The sequence below is a fragment of the Molothrus aeneus genome, chromosome 4 (assembly GCF_037042795.1).
Source record: "Molothrus aeneus isolate 106 chromosome 4, BPBGC_Maene_1.0, whole genome shotgun sequence".
NCBI classification, from domain to species: domain Eukaryota; kingdom Metazoa; phylum Chordata; class Aves; order Passeriformes; family Icteridae; genus Molothrus; species Molothrus aeneus.
In genome coordinates, this window is record NC_089649.1 from 12,618,109 (window position 1) to 12,636,055 (window position 17,947).

At 39.8% G+C, this 17,947-nt stretch overlaps 1 protein-coding gene across 2 annotated transcripts in view; it reads right to left on the reverse strand.

Annotated features, from left to right (window-relative positions):
* SLC7A11 (solute carrier family 7 member 11) overlaps window positions 1-17,947 on the reverse strand; it is a 66,254-nt gene that overhangs the window by 23,160 nt on the left and 25,147 nt on the right. For both annotated transcript variants that reach the window (XM_066547939.1, XM_066547938.1), the window contains one exon: window positions 17,645-17,689. In XM_066547939.1, the coding sequence (XP_066404036.1) occupies window positions 17,645-17,689 (45 nt within the window). The remainder of the gene's footprint in view (window positions 1-17,644; window positions 17,690-17,947) is intronic.

Below are 17,947 nucleotides of genomic sequence, written 5' to 3' on the forward strand. Positions count from 1 at the left end.
TTGAAATTATTAATTCCCTGAGCACCTGATTTATGAACAGTGTCTACTTTCTCCACACAGGATCACTTTTCTTAGGAAAGATGGACCACTGGCAGCAGTTGGCAGTGGGGGAGTTAGGGATATTTAGAATTATAAACAAGGGAACCTGATCTGGGAAGTGTGCCGATCAGGCCACCGTAGCTGAGAAATCTAACCCATCATCTCCTGCATAACAATATCATGGCCGGGGAAAGAGATCACAGTGGCTGTGAAAGGAATCCCACTACAAACAGTGCTGCCTGTCACAGTACCCTCCCCACACTGCCACAAGTACCTCAGTGTTTGCAGGGAGCGGGGCTGGGGTGGAAGCAGAGCCCTGCCTCGATCTGTGAGTATTTCTATTGCCTACACCAACTATACAGGTTTGTAATTTGGACCAGGGCAAATGACAGAGCAACATTTTGAGGAATGCAAGGGAGCAGGCAAGGCTGCTATCATTCCCAAAATGATCTTCTCACACTCACAAGCTGGCAACAAGCAGCCTGAATACCAAACTCCTCACTCAGTTCCAGTGGAAGGTACAGGAAGCAATGCTATCCCTTTAACCCCTCTAAAAGCTAGACTTTTGGGGAAGCATCACTGGTAGCATATTAATGACTCCTTACAGGAATAAAGGAAGGTAAATGCTTAGATGCACAGAGCATAGAGGGAAGAGCACACATATCTGTGTGTATGTGCATAAAAGGAGCCAGATTTTTCATACTTGCTAAATTCCTTGACATTTAATTTTGAGCAGAAGAGTTTCCACAATGCCAAGGATCATAAAGGAACAATTTGCTGCTGTATGTTACCATTGATATTTCAGCATGAATGAAAATTGCACCATTTGGTGATGAAAAGAGCAGCTATTTGTAATAAGGAGCACCATGGAAACTGAAATATCATTTACCAAGACAGGCTCTTCTTCTGAAGAAATTCAAAACAAGAAAAAGGGTAAATGCAGGTGCCTTAAAGCATTAGCATTTTTAAAGATACAAAAAGGTGTAAATGAAATTAAAAGGAGATGTCTTAACAATACTGCACTGCCATGAAGGTGGCTATCTGGCAGATAAATTGTTTTCTCTGCAGAAAACAGGGAAATTCTGGTTTTGTTAAAGGACAGCCCAGCAGAGCACCTACAGATGTAGGACAGCCTATACAGCCACTGAAATAACTCTGTAGAGTTCTGACAGAACAGAAATCCAGAAAACTTCAAATGTGAGCTTGAATATGCCTTTGCAACACACAGTAACTGGAAGCACTTGAATGGAGTTCAAATGGGAATATCAACTTTTTCTATTTTATTACTTTCTGTGCTTTGAGTAGGGAAACAGTAAGCTGAAATCCTCTCTCACTAAAACTTCATAATGCTGAAACTACAATCACAGGCATAGGAGAAAAGCTTATCCTTGTCTTTTTTGATGAAGTGATATCATGAATCAAAATATGCACAATTTTCGACATGGCTAGTAAGGCTGAGGTTTCCTTTTTCTGTGTTCAAACTGAGAAATCTTAAACATAACCTTAAACATAACCTTAGAGAGTTAACCCTGAAACTCTGCTGCAAATCAAGTTCCCTGCAGTTGATAGTGACATGAAAGGCCAGACTTAGTAGCCGATTTCAATTATCTTGGACAGTATAATCAATGAGACTCAGGATTTTAAGGCTGACTCACCTTTGCAATTGCACATTGTTCAGTGTACCCTCTGCAAAAATGCCCTACTCTTCCATGTTAAAATCTTAAAATGAAAGTGATAATGAGGGTTCATACAGAATTTACCACATTATCTCTTATCCTGACCATAACATCAGCTTAAAAGGACCATGTACTGGCCATCAAAAATCCCAACATTCTGGCACTCCACAGCAGCCTATCCAGCACCAGCCTCCCTGACTTCTGCATTTGAAAGTAAACCTAGATAATCATAGAAGGATTTGGGTTGAAAGGGACCATTAAATGTTATATAGTCCTACTTCCCTGGGAAGAGCACAGACACCTTCCACTGGATCAGACAGCTCAGAACCCCACCCAGTCTGGCCCTGAATGTTCCCAGGATGGGGCATCCACCACTGCCCCAGGCAACCCATTCCACTGCTTTACAATTGTAAACCCCTTCTTCCACCTAGCTAATCTAAACTTATTCTCCTTTGGTTTAAAATCATTACCCCTTTTTCTATACATTGCAACAGATCCTGATAAAAATTCTGTCTTCACTTTTCTTGCAGAACCCCATTAAAAAACACCAGCTCTGGGGAACAGAGACAAATGTATGTGTTAGTTTAGCAATAGTGCTTGCAAGACATTTTTTCAGTAACCAAAGCAAATGGCAGCTTTTGGGCCTCTGTGGGCAATATTATATTCTTAAAAGCAGAGAAAATATGTAATTCACTGCACTCCAGGGTCATTCCAGTACAGCATAGCGGCTCTGTCAACAATTAACACCAAGCTGAGGTGGCCTAAAGCTTGGATCTGTTCATGTCTGGGATAGTCTGCAAGTAAGAAAAAGCCTCTCCTCATGACTTTTACAATCACCAAGCAAGAATCTTAAAGCATTGCTGCTTTTTTTCACATCCATTGAAATATTTCTTCCTTAGACTCACAAGCAGCTTATCCTCTAATGGGAGTTTTGTCCAAGGAAAATTAATTTCATGGTCTTCTACATTCCTGGTTTTGCTTAGCAACTGTTTTTTTTTCCTGTAATAAACAAATATGATAAACTAGAACTGCCTGTTATTCCTTTACAGTGCTAGATGAATGTAAATGTTCTTTCCTTCAAAACACCCCCACACAGAAGTTAAACCCCTTGCCATATCAGAGTGCTCATATTCATTATCCATTCTCATTATCTCTGGAGGAGGTCTCTAAATTGCTCTTAGACCTTTCCAAATGATGGTATCAAAACTGTTCTTCTAAGGGATTTTCCATTCCATCATAATTCAAAAAATTAAATACTGTTATTATATAGTCCACTTTTTGACAATAAACAAAACATAACGTCAGGGTGAAGATGGAAATAACAGCACTTGTTCAACAGCAAGTGCTACAAGTGAATGAGGATTGACATAATAAACCACAGCACTGCTACTTGTGAAATTCAGATTATTCACTTCACAGCACCCCTGGAGCATTAATAATCTTATATAAATCCTCTTCATTTACATTTCATGGATATAAGCTGTACTGTAATTTAAATGACTAAAAACCCTAATGGTCACTTAGTTAACAATAGTCATTCCATAAATAAAATATCACTGTCACTTTGTGTTTAAAATTCCAAGATATTCACAGCCAAATATCAATATGTAAGTGACCAGAACCTGCTCCCAGAACATCTGCACACCCAAAAGCACTCACAGAAAACAGCCACCATGCTGTGAAGGAGTGTGCAGGGGAATAACAATCTTAGCATTCACTAGGTAAAGATCAATTCTCCCCGACGGAAATTCTGCTGTGACACAGGAAATTATGTACTCATCTATGGGAAAGATATACAAAGCCAAATTGTCTCATTTTTATATGACTATTACATATCTTAAATACAAGCCAGCAATCTCACTACCTATTAAAGAAGAACAATCAGATAAGAGAACCCCATTTAATGTCTCATACAAAAAGACTGTGTCAGAGTAAGTCATTGTGCTGGCTGAAGTAAGTGGAACATATTCCTTTTCTTGTGTGTGTAATACCATTGCTATTGGAATTGTGACCATGCCAACTACTCATGGTGGCATGGCATGTGTTAATGACTCTTTGTGCATTATAAAACTCCAATCTGATGTGCATGACTACAATAAAGATCATATGGCCCTTGCAATTTTTGTTGCCCATTGCTGTGTTTGTATTTTATTCTCCGATTTTGTATCTTATCCCAGTAAAAAATGCTGTCTTACTTTCTCTGACAGTCATCTCACCATCTCTGTCAGATGGGGCTAGCCAGCATCAGCCTACTGGTATACTCCAGTAAAAGATTTACTGTTAATGGCAAGCAAGATGTTGCTACATGTGCTGGTATAACACCCTGCTTACCTAACACTGCCCTAGCACTCTGCTCTTTCTCATTTTTGAGGCTCAGCATTAAAGAGAAAATGAAATAAAAAGTGGCAGAAGAGGGTCATCCCCTTCTGGCTCCAGGAGAGGATGTACCACATACAGATCACAACATTGCACTATGAATTAAAGTAGCTGTTGCTGCCCTATATAAATAACCATAGGTAGTGGGGGTCACTTGCTTACACAAATACCAGGATAAAAGGCTGTGAGACCTCTTTTTCTATACCCAGGCTATAAACCAGCACTGACAGTACCCATGAGAAAAGGCTAATTTGTAATTTCATAAGGAATTTAGGGGTTTTGACTGGGGCTTACAGCAAGATTTCAGGGCCATTTGAAACGCAGATTTAAATCTCAGACCAAAACATTAGGGTGAGTGCTCTGAGTCACCTCCACAAGAGCTAATGCCGTTGGTACACACAAATAAGAGCTCAAACATCAGACAAAGCCAGGTTCCAGTTTAAAGTGGGAAGGAGAAAATCTGGGAGAGGTTTACCTACAACACAGAGCAGCACCCACACTAGAAATTCTATAAAACACACTTGCTTTCACGAAGTGCAACACCCCTAGGACCCAGGACAGGAGATGTGAGGTGCAGCTTCAGTGACTGCCCTGAACCACCTCAGTTGTACTTGTCACCCTAGTGAATTTACTCATTTTTCTATCTACCCCTAATACACTCTTGCCCATTCTACAGTAATTTCAGCCAGGCCCCCTGCTTATGAACCATCAAAAGAGAATGAAAATGTCTAATGGAACCTTTACTGTGGCCAAGAGAAGAGCTGCTCAGCCCTGAGAAACCCATCATCTCTCCAGTAAAATACACTCTGTTCTGCAGCAGAGCATCAGTCTTGCAAGGGATTTTTATTCCCACCATGAATATTTTGCTGAGCAACCCAGGTTCCCCATGAAGAGGAAACTGTCACCCTTCTCTACAGGTACTGCTATGTCCCTCAGTGAAACAGAAATAGATGTTAGAACAGTTTTGCATGTGTTTCAGCTGGTAAAAATGAAGGAAAATCCAGGGTAATGGAAACTTCGAAGGTTACAATGTTTTGTGTTACATTGCCCTGCTGGTAAAGCAGATTACGATTTTTCCAGCTTCCCAGAGAGACTGTGGATAAATATTTCTTTTACTTCCTTAGGAGAGCTGATTCATAGTAACCATGATTCACATAAACAAACAGAAGTGGTTTTAAAAAAAACAAAAAAGTAAAACCAGCAACAGGAAAAAAAACAAACCTTACACTCAGCAGGTTATCACATTGGCAAACAAAATGAGCCACGAGGGCTAGAAAGGAGCAATATGTTGTGCAGGGGCACAACACCGTACACCACACACTGAATAGCCACTGTGGGGACAGACAGCCACTGTGGGGACAGACAGGGCCAGCACACAGGCTTGTCACATCCTCACACCTTGGAGACACCAAAGCTCCATGAAACAGAGTGGCTGCAGGACCCTCTGCAGCAGCCAAGCCACAGTCTTGGCACCCAGGACACGCCTTCTCCACTCCAGAGCAGGAGGGAGGGCAGGGAGCTCCACCTGAGCTCCCTGGACTTTGCTTCCTCAGAAGAGGTGCCACAGGCTTGGCAGAGGAAAGCCTGTTTGAGGGCTTGTATCCTAAGTGTGCACCTCCATGTAGATGTTTGCCCCTTTTGTGTACACTGCAAGCAGAACCTCACCCATACCTTCCATTGTCACCTATGAACTAAGGAAAACAGTCACTTGTAAAAATCAAAAGATTGAAATCATGCAATAAGTTTGGTTGAAAGGGACCTTAAACACCATCTAGTTCCACCCTCTGCCATGGACAGGGACACTTTCCCCTTGACCAGTCTGCTCAATCATCATCCCCTCAGAAGAGATTAGTCCAGACCCCCTTTCTCCACTGGCCCTGGATAAAAAAAAAAGAGATAAGAACAGGCATCACAGCAGCCCAGGCATTCACATGTCCATTCTTCTGGTGGCTTTGCAGGAACCTCTCCCATCCTCCCAGGATCCTGCCCCAATGGTGCATTTTTAGAACTATCAAATAGTTCTAACAAATAATCTTCAAAAAGTATCAGTCATCTCCAGGACTGTGAAGAAATTAATCCAGTCATTTTCATTTCAAGTTGGTTCTTTTATCTTAAGCCACAGAGTCTACATAAACAGAAACAAACATATCAAAGCAATGGCTTCTGAGGTATTGCCTTAATGTAGATCTGCCTTAGAGGAGGAGGACAATCCCTCAGGCAGCATGCATTCCCACCCTGCTTTACCATCTTCCCTCCCAACAGTACACACAGAACAGAACCACTACTGCCCCTGTGTCCTGGGATACAGCAGTATGGTATTACACTCTCTGCCCTTGCAATTTATCTTTTTCCTTCCATCCTCCACCTATGTTTGCGGCATAGATTTGATTTTTCAGGTAGCTGACTACTGTGTCACAGACATCTTTTATGAAAAATCAGTTCCTTAGGATTTTTCCTCCTGAGAAGCTGAGAGGCCTCAGGAACAAAATGTAAACAATGGTTTTCTGCTGCTGTGGAATGTAACAGGTGGATCTGTGATTGGCCCATCTTAGATGTTTGTAATTAATGGCCAATCACAGTCAGCTGGCTCAGACTCTCTGTCTGAGACACAAGCCTTTGTTATCAATAAGCCCTTCTTATTCTATTCTTAGCTAGCCTTCTGAGGAAATCCTTTCTTCTATTCTTTTGGTATAGTTTTAATATAATATGTATAATAAAATAATAAATCAAGCCTTCTGAAACATGGAGTCTGATCCTCATCTCTTCCCTCAACCTGAGACCCCTGTGAACATGGTCACAGACTACCTTCCTGATTTCTGACTAATGTCTTGGCAGTATCCTTATTACATTTTTGAGACATAAAAGAAGTTAGAATCAGATTCTATACCAGCCAACAAGGGGGAAAAGAGCAGAGGTAGCACTATTAATTTCAACTCACATATTCACAGATAAAACCCGGCACAGCAATACTGTATCTAACCATGCATCTATAGCACTCATTTTTATTCTGCCATTTTCCCACTCACTATTCTCCAACACCCATGCCAGGTGTGTGCTATAAGTTAACTCTGTATGAAATAATAATTCAGTCGATTAAAATCAAAAAAATACATAGAAAAAGACAGCTACTGTGTTTCTTTAGTGTGCACAAAACTTTAGGTATGAAAACTGCATTGCCTCATCCTGAATATTTCCACAGCCTTCAGCATGACTTTTATGTGAGTAGGAGTATTTTATACAAGGAATATAAATGTTAGAACAGGCAATTATACAAGTGACCTTGCCTTGCTTCATTCAATAGTGAATTATTAGTCTTCTCAACTGCAGTTTTATAAGAGATCCTATTGTCTTAATTAATGATCAAGGTACATCTTTGAAATCTTTACAGACACTATAGATTAGATCACTCTCTTTTCTAATTTACTCATATTGACTGGCATATCAGTTTAAAGCCTGCCACAGGTAGGTCTTCACTGCCGTCAATTTCTAAACAGAACATCACTTTTCTTTTTTTTTTTTTTTCTTTTTTTTCTTTTTTTTTTTTACACAAAACAGAAAGATAATAAAGTGGAAGAGTGGAAGTAGGAGTTAAAAAGACCTGAAGACAGCTGAACCAATTCAAATGCTAAACTGGGGTTTAGAAAGCAGCTGCCAATGACAAAGATACAGCACCCGAGGTCATCTCTCCCATGGTGTAGAATTTCACCACAGGACTCAACAGTGACATAAGCACCCAAAAAAAAATGGGGTAGGGGGAAAAAAGCAAGTAACCGCACATGGGAAAAGGAAAAATAAATAAAAATATCTGATAATATGTATTGGATGTGTGTCACATACACATCCCTGAACATCATAGACTGTAACAGCATCCCTAACTAAATGCCTTAGGAAAACATGCAGCCTCTGGAAAGCAGCAGGCACACACAGTGGTTGCTTCTGCCTGTCTCAGAGGAAAGGAAGAGGAACAGTGCCCGATGAAATCTGCAGCCCTTTTGTTATCCCTGCTGCTGGAGCCTTTGCTCCCTGTGATCATCCAGGTGAATCCATGCAGTGAGTCATCTTCCCAGACCCTCTGCTGCCCGCATATCTTGCTCTGGTGAGTTCAGAGCACTGCTCAGACACAAGGTGCATCTGTCAAAGACAAAGCAGGGGATGTGCAGTGTTTTCTGCATACATCTGGATCCCTCCAGACTCAGGCTGCACAGCACACTGTGCTCTCCAGCTGTGCTCTCCATTCCCTCTCTCTTGTGACACAACACTGCTGTGGAGTAGGACCTCATGCACCCATGGGGCAGGGGACACTCAGGTGAGGCAGGAGGAATTTGCATTCAACAGCCAAGAATAAGGAAAACAAGAACAGAAGGACCGAATCTGCATCCTCAGTTAGTTGTATATGGTAGCTACTATGTTGAAAATCTCAAAAATTACAGGGCCAAAGAAACATCTTCACCACAAGACTACAGGATAATCCACATTATCAAATCCAAAAATCCAGTCCAATGTAATTGAAGTTAACAAAAAAAGAAAGAAACCAATTATTTCGATTTTAGTTTGGGTTACCATCCAATTCCATTCTGACTCTTTCCCCATTTTTACTCAAGCTGGTAACACAGTTAAAATCACAGTTTTACTTCTTACTCTGGTTGGAAATATTTTGTGGATTCAGTGACCCCCTATCACAGACAGAGCCAAATTAGGGCTCATAAGCAAGTTGCAATCCTTGAATCATTTGTATGTATCACATGAAACTCAATCATATTTTGTCAGCAGAACCAACAGATTGTCAAGATTAGGGCATTTATGGCACATCTCCTGAGGGTGGGATGGAGAGTAGTCTTCGGTTACAATGTAAGATGTAACCAAAAGTTTGTATTCTATGACCACCTGTTAAAACCAGGTGGGGCAGTGTTCTTTATCTCTTCTATGACTCATCCCTGATATCTCCAGGGGATATCTTCTGTTAATGGGCCATCAAAGTCTCACTGCACGACTCTTAAAATTACACCATCCCATTGGGAGATGCTCTGCCCAGGGGGAGGAGCCAAGCATTCCTAACTGAATATAATCTGAGAATTGGAGCTGCACAAGCAGCCTTATCTATTGGATTCCCACAGGATGAGCACTACAGAACCACCACTTGACATTCCAAGGAGGACCAGGCCTTTCTATAGGATCACTGCTTCAACAAAGCCACACCTGTCACTGCAGGAGGACTGCAGCCACCATTTAATGGAACTGCTACCAACACCCTCACCCACAGGGTGTCAGGTTGTATCCTCACTCTGTCAAGTTAAGCCTTTTTTTTTTTGCATTTATTTTAATTTTCCTATTAAATTGTAGATCTGATGTGGAGTCTCTTACTGATTTGCTTTCAAACTAGTGCAAGAGAGAAGAAAGGAAAGGTTGGAGCCAGAACTCAGGAGTATTAAAGGCCAGGTTGGAGGGGGCCCTGAGAAGCCTGGTCTAAAATCTCCCAAACTAAGAGTGAAGAAAGAATATAAATAAAAGGCAAAGCAACTCAGGATAGTTGAGTCCCACTCATAAGAGAATTTCCAACTTCCAGCAAGAGCACCATCCTCCAACTAAAAAGAATAAAATAAATTTATGAAGGGAGAAAAGTTTGTTCCCATACTGAGATGTCAGAAATCATGCATTCAAGACTGAAATACTTAGTTTCAGAAATGAATTATTAGTAATTTCTAAAAGAAACAATAATTAATAAGCTGAAGATGTGAGTCATAGTAGGGAGCTAATAAAATTAGTGAGAAAGCAAAAGTAAAGGAAAGATCATTGTATTAAGAACAGCTGGTGAGTCAACTCCCCTGAGAGCTAGTAATTGTCTTTTTGTCCTTCTCAAACACACACAAATACTACTGAATTACATTCTTAATTAAATGTTTTTCATACATTTTACAAATAGCAAAACCCATGCTTGGTTTCCTGAAAGTAGATTTGAGTAGTAAATTAATTTGTTTTCTTTATTTGGCAGATTCAGCTCCCCATTAAAGGATTTTCTAGATCTGAAAACACTATCACTTACAGAGGGCAAAAAAAAACAGTTGAAATTGTTGTTGAATTCACCAGGTTTGGACGCCTCATCTGAGATGCCTCCCAGATAAATGAAAGAATTTAAGCAGACTGCAATGCTGTTCAACACAGTCAAATTTAGAAAGTATAAAATTTCTATTAAAGAGACATAAAAATAGCTGGGGGGAGGCTAATTAGAACATCCTCATTCTACAATGAAGAATAAGTATTCAAGTGCAAAAAATCTACCAAGACACGAATAATATATAGAGGAAAAAATGCAAATGCTTACTTAACTGACCTGGTTTTCCCTTTAAGGTAATCTGATGGATTCACATGAGCAAATGGGCTTTACAAAATATTGGAAAGATTAGCATTTGTCTCTTTTCGTTATCTTCAGGTCAAATATCACAATGTAATCCTATAACTTCTGCACTGAATATTTGGCACTGTAGCTTGACATGAAGAAAATGAATTGGAATCAAATGTATCTTTTAGGAATAAGCAGAATATAATGATACAAGAAAGATTTCAAAGTCCAAGCAGATAAACCTTTTAAGTGTCTAAGAGTACCGATATTAATATTCCTCTTCAGAGTAAATCTTGTCATTAAATTATAAAATAACAACCAAAAAATGTAAGAAGCAGAGAGGCAGAAATATCAAAGGTTTGCATCCTCTCAATTAACACTGAAAATATTTTTTACTCTTTTGCTTACTGGGAATCTGATCCCTAATCAGTGGCTAGATTGACAATGAGCAACAGTGCAATTCAAGTTTCTGACTGACTTTGGCAGGGGGCTGCATTTTAATGAGAAGTGCCAAAAATCAGACTGCCACAAATAACAGGAGAGCTGGAAGAGTTGTAACATCTCAGCCACCATTCCCTTCCCATCCATCTGCATCTCTATAATTCTCAGACAGATTGAAGAAAACACCCCTAATATTTTATTTCTCTCACTCAGTCCTCATAGATGCAAAGTTGACTCTATAATTAGAATGAATGGGCAGCACACATTAGCTAGACATGACATTCACATTATTTAAAAACAGTATAAAAATAGATTTTATCAAACATTTTGATATCCTGATTTTATAAAATGTCTGATGATATCAAGCTCTGGTGGCTTGCTATACAGCTACTGTTCCTTGGTGTTTTAGAAAAGAAGGAATAAATGAAGTGAGAAGAACATGGAAAAATCTAATAGACAAACTGACTGATCTCAGACCCCAAGGTCATAGCAAAGCGATTCATTTCTTGGTTTTTCAACAGCACAAGACATGATTTATCAATCTGAGACCATACTTATAAACACTATACATCTCAATAAGACGTTCTTTGCACTGTGTAATTTTTTAAACAATGATAGATTGCCTGGGCTGGACCAAAGTTATTTTACAAACAAAAATGAAATATTTGCAAATGAAATGGTTCAGTGAGACAGGGGAGGGGGGTGGGGGTGAAGGAGAGAAATGGAAAAAAAAAAAGAAGAGATAGAGAGACAAATAAAGAAAGGATTATGCCAAATAGCAGCTGTACTTAACTGCAACTGCAAAGTAATCTATGCTGTAAAATGTTTTCAGAATCCACATCCTCTGAAATTCTATTATTTTTGTCCACTAAATGAAAAATATTTCCTAAGTTCAACAACACCAACAAAAACCTACACTGCCAAAGAAATAAAATTATTTAGTAAAACAAGAGCCATAAATTAACATCTCTCTCAAGTTGCCCACTTGATGACAGACAGCCTTGAAGCCAGTAAGGAATTTGAGTCTAAGTTTCCCTCCCCTTAAAGTGAAACAATATTTTCTCTCTCTTCCAACACAAGCCTAATCTTCACAACTTGAAGCATTCAGGCCAATCATCTACTCATAGTGAGGATAGAGAACAATTTTGTTAAAGTAGGATTCACGTTGGCCAGCATCTGACATAACCTGGCTCTGACTTTGACAGGGCTCTGAAAGTGTTGCTGTGATGTGAAAACACTTCTGTGTTAATCTTCTCATCTGGAGGCTGCCAAAATTCTTGATGAACTATAGCACTGATCCTGCACTGCTCAGCCTAAGAGGGAAGAGGGAAGTGCTCTTCAGGCAAGAGCTGCTTTCAGGGTCTTGATTGAAAAAACTCAGCCTGCTTCTTGAGAGTACATGGTGGGTGTGACCATGTTCACAGGGGTCTGAAGATGAGGGAAGAGATGAGGATCTGACTCCATGTTTCAGAAGCTTGATTTATTATTTTATTATATATATTACATCAAAACTATACTAAAAGAATAGAAGAAAGGACTTCATCAGAAGGCTAGCTAAGAATAGAATAACAAAAAATTATAACAAAGGCTTGTGGCTCAGAGAGTCCGAGCCAGCTGACTGTGATTGGTCATTAATTAGAAACAACCACATGAGACCAATCACAGATCCACCTGTTACATTCCACAGCAGCAGATAATCATTGTTTACATTTTGTTCCTGAGGCTCTCAGCTTCTCAGGAGGAAAAATCCTAAGGAAAGGATTTTTCATAAAAGATGTCAGTGACAAGAGGGTGCTCAAGAATATGGATGAGATCAAAGACTATGTACAAGAAATGAGTCTGGAAGTTCATGCATGATTTCTACTCCTAAAAATTTCCTGCTCCAGACAACATGGCTCCTGTCAATTTTCAGGTGACAAACTCCCTCAGAGACCTGGCTGTTCCTTCATTACCCTATTATTTAACAGTAAGACCTCAGTTTGAGACTGATCCTTAGAGTGTAAGAAATCAAAAAGATCAAAGCTGCAGGTGATATGGCTGCACAAGTTTGTTTTGGTGAAGTTCTGCTTCAAGGATTATTTAGGTATTTTATTTGAAACAACAATTGCTATTGACCCAGCCTGCACATGCAAAGCATAATTTTCAAAAAAAAGGAAAAGAAATTTTCACACTTTAATGTTTTTCCACATATTCTTGATACTAAAACTATTTCAGGCTATTTTAAAAAATTATATATTAAGACTGCAACCACAGCTCCTTCTAAAATAAACATTAACTTTGTGTTTCTTTGGGTGCTACTAATAGCTGCATGAGAGAAGGAGAGAAGCATTTGAACAAAGAGGAATAAAGAAAGGAGTTCAGGCTTAAAAGTGAGACATCAAAAGGTGGTTTAGCGAGAGACAGAAACAGCTACTTTTACATCTTATGATAATTGGGGTTATAATAATGTCCTTACACAAAAGAAGGAACAGGGGCATTTCCAAAGTGAGAATTCAACACTACTTCCAAAACTCTGTTCAAAAAGTAATGACAATCACTTTGAGATTTTTTTTAAGTCTTTCTGTTCTCCCTTCTGCACTGTAAAGGGTGCTTGCTTCCGCTTTGCTCATTCCTACTGTCTCTGTTTCTGCCCTCCCTCTCTAGGGTTTTGTATTGCTTCAGCATCCCAGTGTTTCAGACCCAGAGTATTTATCCTACTTATAGACCTAAGTGTGGAATTTATTGCACCTGGGCAGGCAGCTGCACCTCTAAAGATTCCCGCAGCCTCCAAAGCCCTTCCTGCCTCTACAAACAGCTGCTTGGAGCACAAAGGGGACTGGGCAAGGTCACAAGCATCCCCCTTTCCCTGCCTCTCTCCTGCATTCCCAACAACACATGGCATATTCCAAAAGGTCTCCCTGGTGCCATACACCACAGAAAGGAATGCAATCCCTATCTGGGAAACTTAAAGTCTAATAGCAGATGCTTCCACCTTCCAACACATCTCAGGATATATTCTAGGGCCCACCTCCACAGAATGTTTTGGGTTGGAAGGGACCTTAAAGATCATCTTGTTCCAATCTTGTTGCCATAGGTGGGGACACCTTCCACTGGACCAGGCTGCTCAAAGCCCAATCCCCACTCTCTGCTAGAGCATTCCTGCCATCCCTCTGCTGTAAACCCGGCACATCCCCTTGGTACATTCACTGGGGGTTTGCAGCCTGCTGGTTCACATGGGGATGGAGCTGATTATTCACCTCAGCTACTTCCAAAGCTGTTGCACATCTGGAAATGCACAACTGTGACTGATTCTCTGGCAAACATTTACTTTGACAGCTGCAGGGCAGAAGACCTCACTGTGCTCATCTCCTTTGCTGTAAGTAATTTGCATCCATCTTAACCATTGGAAAACATTACAAATTGCACATCTCGATGTGCTACAAGGTCTAAGAGCTTCAAGCCTGTACTTTCCTCTTCCTTTTTAAAATCAGCAACATCATACCAACAGAAGTACCATACAGTAGAATCACAGAATAGTTTGGGTTGGGAGGGACCTTGAAGTTGTAGCTCCAAGCCCCCTGCCCATGGGCAGGGATACCTTCCACTAGACCAGGTTGCTCAGTGCAAGCTTTAACATCAGGCTCACACAAGAATGAAAGACAGCATTTTAGGTTAAAAAAAAAAAAAAAAAAAAAGCAGTTTAGTCTTAATAAATGCCTACAACAGCAGAATAATCAGTGGCTCATCTAACATTTGCATTGGGTTTAGTGGGAGCTGAGACAGTTGCCATTGAGATTAATCCACACTATTCTCTTGCCCTGTAGCTTTGGGAACAATGGTGAAACAGCCCTTGGTTCAGGATATCTTTCCAACAGGGCCATTCACAGGTGACAACCAAATTAAAAATATGTTCCAAATGTTTCATTGAATTGCTTATTTCAGCTCAAGGGAGTCCAGAATCCCCACTTACAGGTGGTACAGAGGTCTCTGTCAGCACAGACAGTAACAACGCATTTGCCCCACCATCACCTGCCACTTATTGAGCTATTTTTAATATCCCACGCTCTTCTAGTCTATATTATACCTTAGCATGGAGATTGTAAAAACTGGGAATCTCATTCTCTCAAAGTGCAGCCTCAAAAGGAAGAGTGATGAAGGGAAGATTTAAGAGCCTTGTGATAACATTGCACATGTAATATTGAGGTGTTTTTTTTTTCCAGTGCCATCCTGGAATACACTCAACCAGCCACGTTATGTGGTTTGCCCTCCAGTCCCACATCCTCACTAGCAGCACACATAACTTCAGCAGCTCTCCAAAGATAACCTAGAGTACAGAGAAGTTCTCCTGAGATGGGAAAAAACAGTCTTCTACCCTCACATCCTAGCTGCAATGGAAAAAAATCATCAGAATTGAACCAGCACCACTTCTCTTTGCTGAGATACATCATGCTTCAAGGGGTGCTTAGCTTTTAAAAGAGAGAGGAGCTAGGCTTTTCTGTCCTATGCAGCAGAGAGCAAAATGTTCAAAAATAGGCTCTCCTCTGACTTCAGTCACAAAAAACTTAATAGATATAAAAATAGCTATAATGAAAATTACCAAGAATTCTAGTTAAAAGAACTGCAGACACAGAAGTTGTTTGAAAAGTCACAAAGGGTGTAGACATCTGCACAGTTAAAAAGATCACATGGTATTGGTGGTAACCACATGATAATTTACAAATTATATTGCTTCTAGCTGCATTTAATCATATCACCAAGACTCTGGCTCCTAACCTATCTCCCCAGAATTTCCTGAAGAGCTAGATGTCCTGGACCAGAATCCCTTCACAGCTACATTTAGTTTCACATTTAAAATCAGTCTGTGACACAACAATTTTTCAAAAGTAAAAAAAAATCTGTAGGCTGTCTTTTGGTTTTAGTGTCTGTCTCTCATGATTTTATAAAGAGAACAGATCCTTGGTAGTTAAACCCTAGATCATCCAGCTTGAGTTCATTTGTGTCCCAAGCCTGGGAATCTTTAGCCAGCTGCTCTTTGTGACGGTGTTCACAGGGGTTTTTGGTTGAGGGAAGAGACAAGGATCTGACTCCATGTTTCAAAAGGCTTGATTTATTATTTTATGATATATATTACATTAAAACTATACTAAAAGAATAGAAGAAAGGATTTCATCAGAAGGCTAGCTAAGAATAGAATAGCAAAAAATGATAACAAAGGCTTGTGGCTTGGACTCTCTGAGCCAGCTGACTGTGATTGGCCATTAATTACAAACATGAGACCAATCACAGATCCACCTGTTGCATTCCACAGTGGCAGATAATAATTGTTTACATTTTGTTCCTGAGGCCTCTCAGCTTCTCAGGAGGAAAAATCCTTGGGAAAGGATTTTCCATAAAAGATGTCTGCGACAGCTCTCCACTGATACAATGCCTTAAAAGCACAGAAGCCTTCAGGTTTGAAAAGAACTCTAAGACCACTGAGTCTAACCATGAAACCAGCACTGCCAAGTCCACCACTAAACCATGTCCCCAAGTGCCACATCTACACCTTTTAAATACATCCAGAGTCATGTTTACTAAACCACAGCTCCTAAAATGGCATTTTATCAGAACTGAAGATTACTAGTGAAAAACCCATTTGTACATAGGTATCTGTCATAATGATTACTCACAAATATTAATGCAGTATTTTCTACCTGGTCTCAGATTTCGGTCACAGAATCCTCACTCTACATATCTAGATCACATCAAAGAGTCTGCTAAAACACAACACGTCCCAAAGTCACTGAAACGATGGAAATCTGCCAGTGTTTCTACCAGCCTCATGTTTTATCATCCATTTTCTTATAATTTCAGGCCTCTGAAATAGCACCAGGTTTGGTTCAGACTTCGAAGAAACCAACAAAAATCTTCTGGATGCTCCCAGTCAATGGCTTGGGGTTTTCTTTCCCTACATGTCTCAGATTCATATTATCTGAGTGTACAGTGCTGGGGGTCCTTTTAAAACAATAAGCAATTTGGTACCCAGCCAGCTATCTTATTTTAAAAATCTAAGAAAATTTAGCCATTAATTTCTTTGTCAAGTAAATAGTTTCTTTTCCTCAAAGAAAACAAATTGGAAAGGCACATTTTCTTTAACTTTTAGAAAAAGTTAGTAGCCTTTTATTACTGTCCCCATGTACCAAAACACATCTACCAAAACAGATGGGACAAATCAAATTCTCCCTAACAGGACAACGTTCCATGTTTTCCAGGCAGGTGATGTGGGAGTATTCAGCTCTGATTGGAAACAGGCTCCAACCCATATTCCCTGTTCAGTTTAATTAGATTGGATGCTTTGTGACATGTATTCAAGATCCTGCATTTCTGAGACATCCAGAGCAAGTAGAACTAAGTATTTCATTAACATTTAAACATAGCAAAACTGACAAATATTGCAGCAGATAAGTTTCTTGGGCAAGATTTCCCTGACAGGATATCAGTATCTTCCACTGAAAGGAGCCGCTGATGGTTACTCGTATCTTGAGGGGGAGAACCAGAGCCCTAGAGATAGATCTACTTAATCCTGGAATGCACTAAACCAGCCACTCTTACAGTGCAGATAAAAGCAGAATACATAATAAGGTCACAACAGACTGAAAATAGCAAATTTTCAAGCAGTTGTAATTCAAATAGATACCAAATCTGCTGGAAGGCAAGCAACTTGACCAGCATACAGAACTTTGAAGATCACTACTTTTACAACATTTGAAATTTCATGACCATTTCTCAAAAGTCAAGCAAAACATTAAGTACGTACTTTTCAGGGTTTTCCACTTCTTCAGTGACAAAATTCAGGTAAAACCTAGAAAATAGTTATAAAATGTATTATAAGATTTATTGCTATATTTTTATTCTGTATTTCTTTCACTAAGAATCAAGAAAATTATTTTAGTTAAGCACTGCTGTTAATTACAGTAGGCTTTGCAGGCCCATGTTTGGATTAAGAAGAGAGGGATATTTAACCTTCCCTTATCCTCACACTTAGGAAGAGAATTCTCAGAAAAGAGAGCAAAGCAGGAAAATAAAAAGACAGTGACTATGTACAGTCAGTATGTAATTA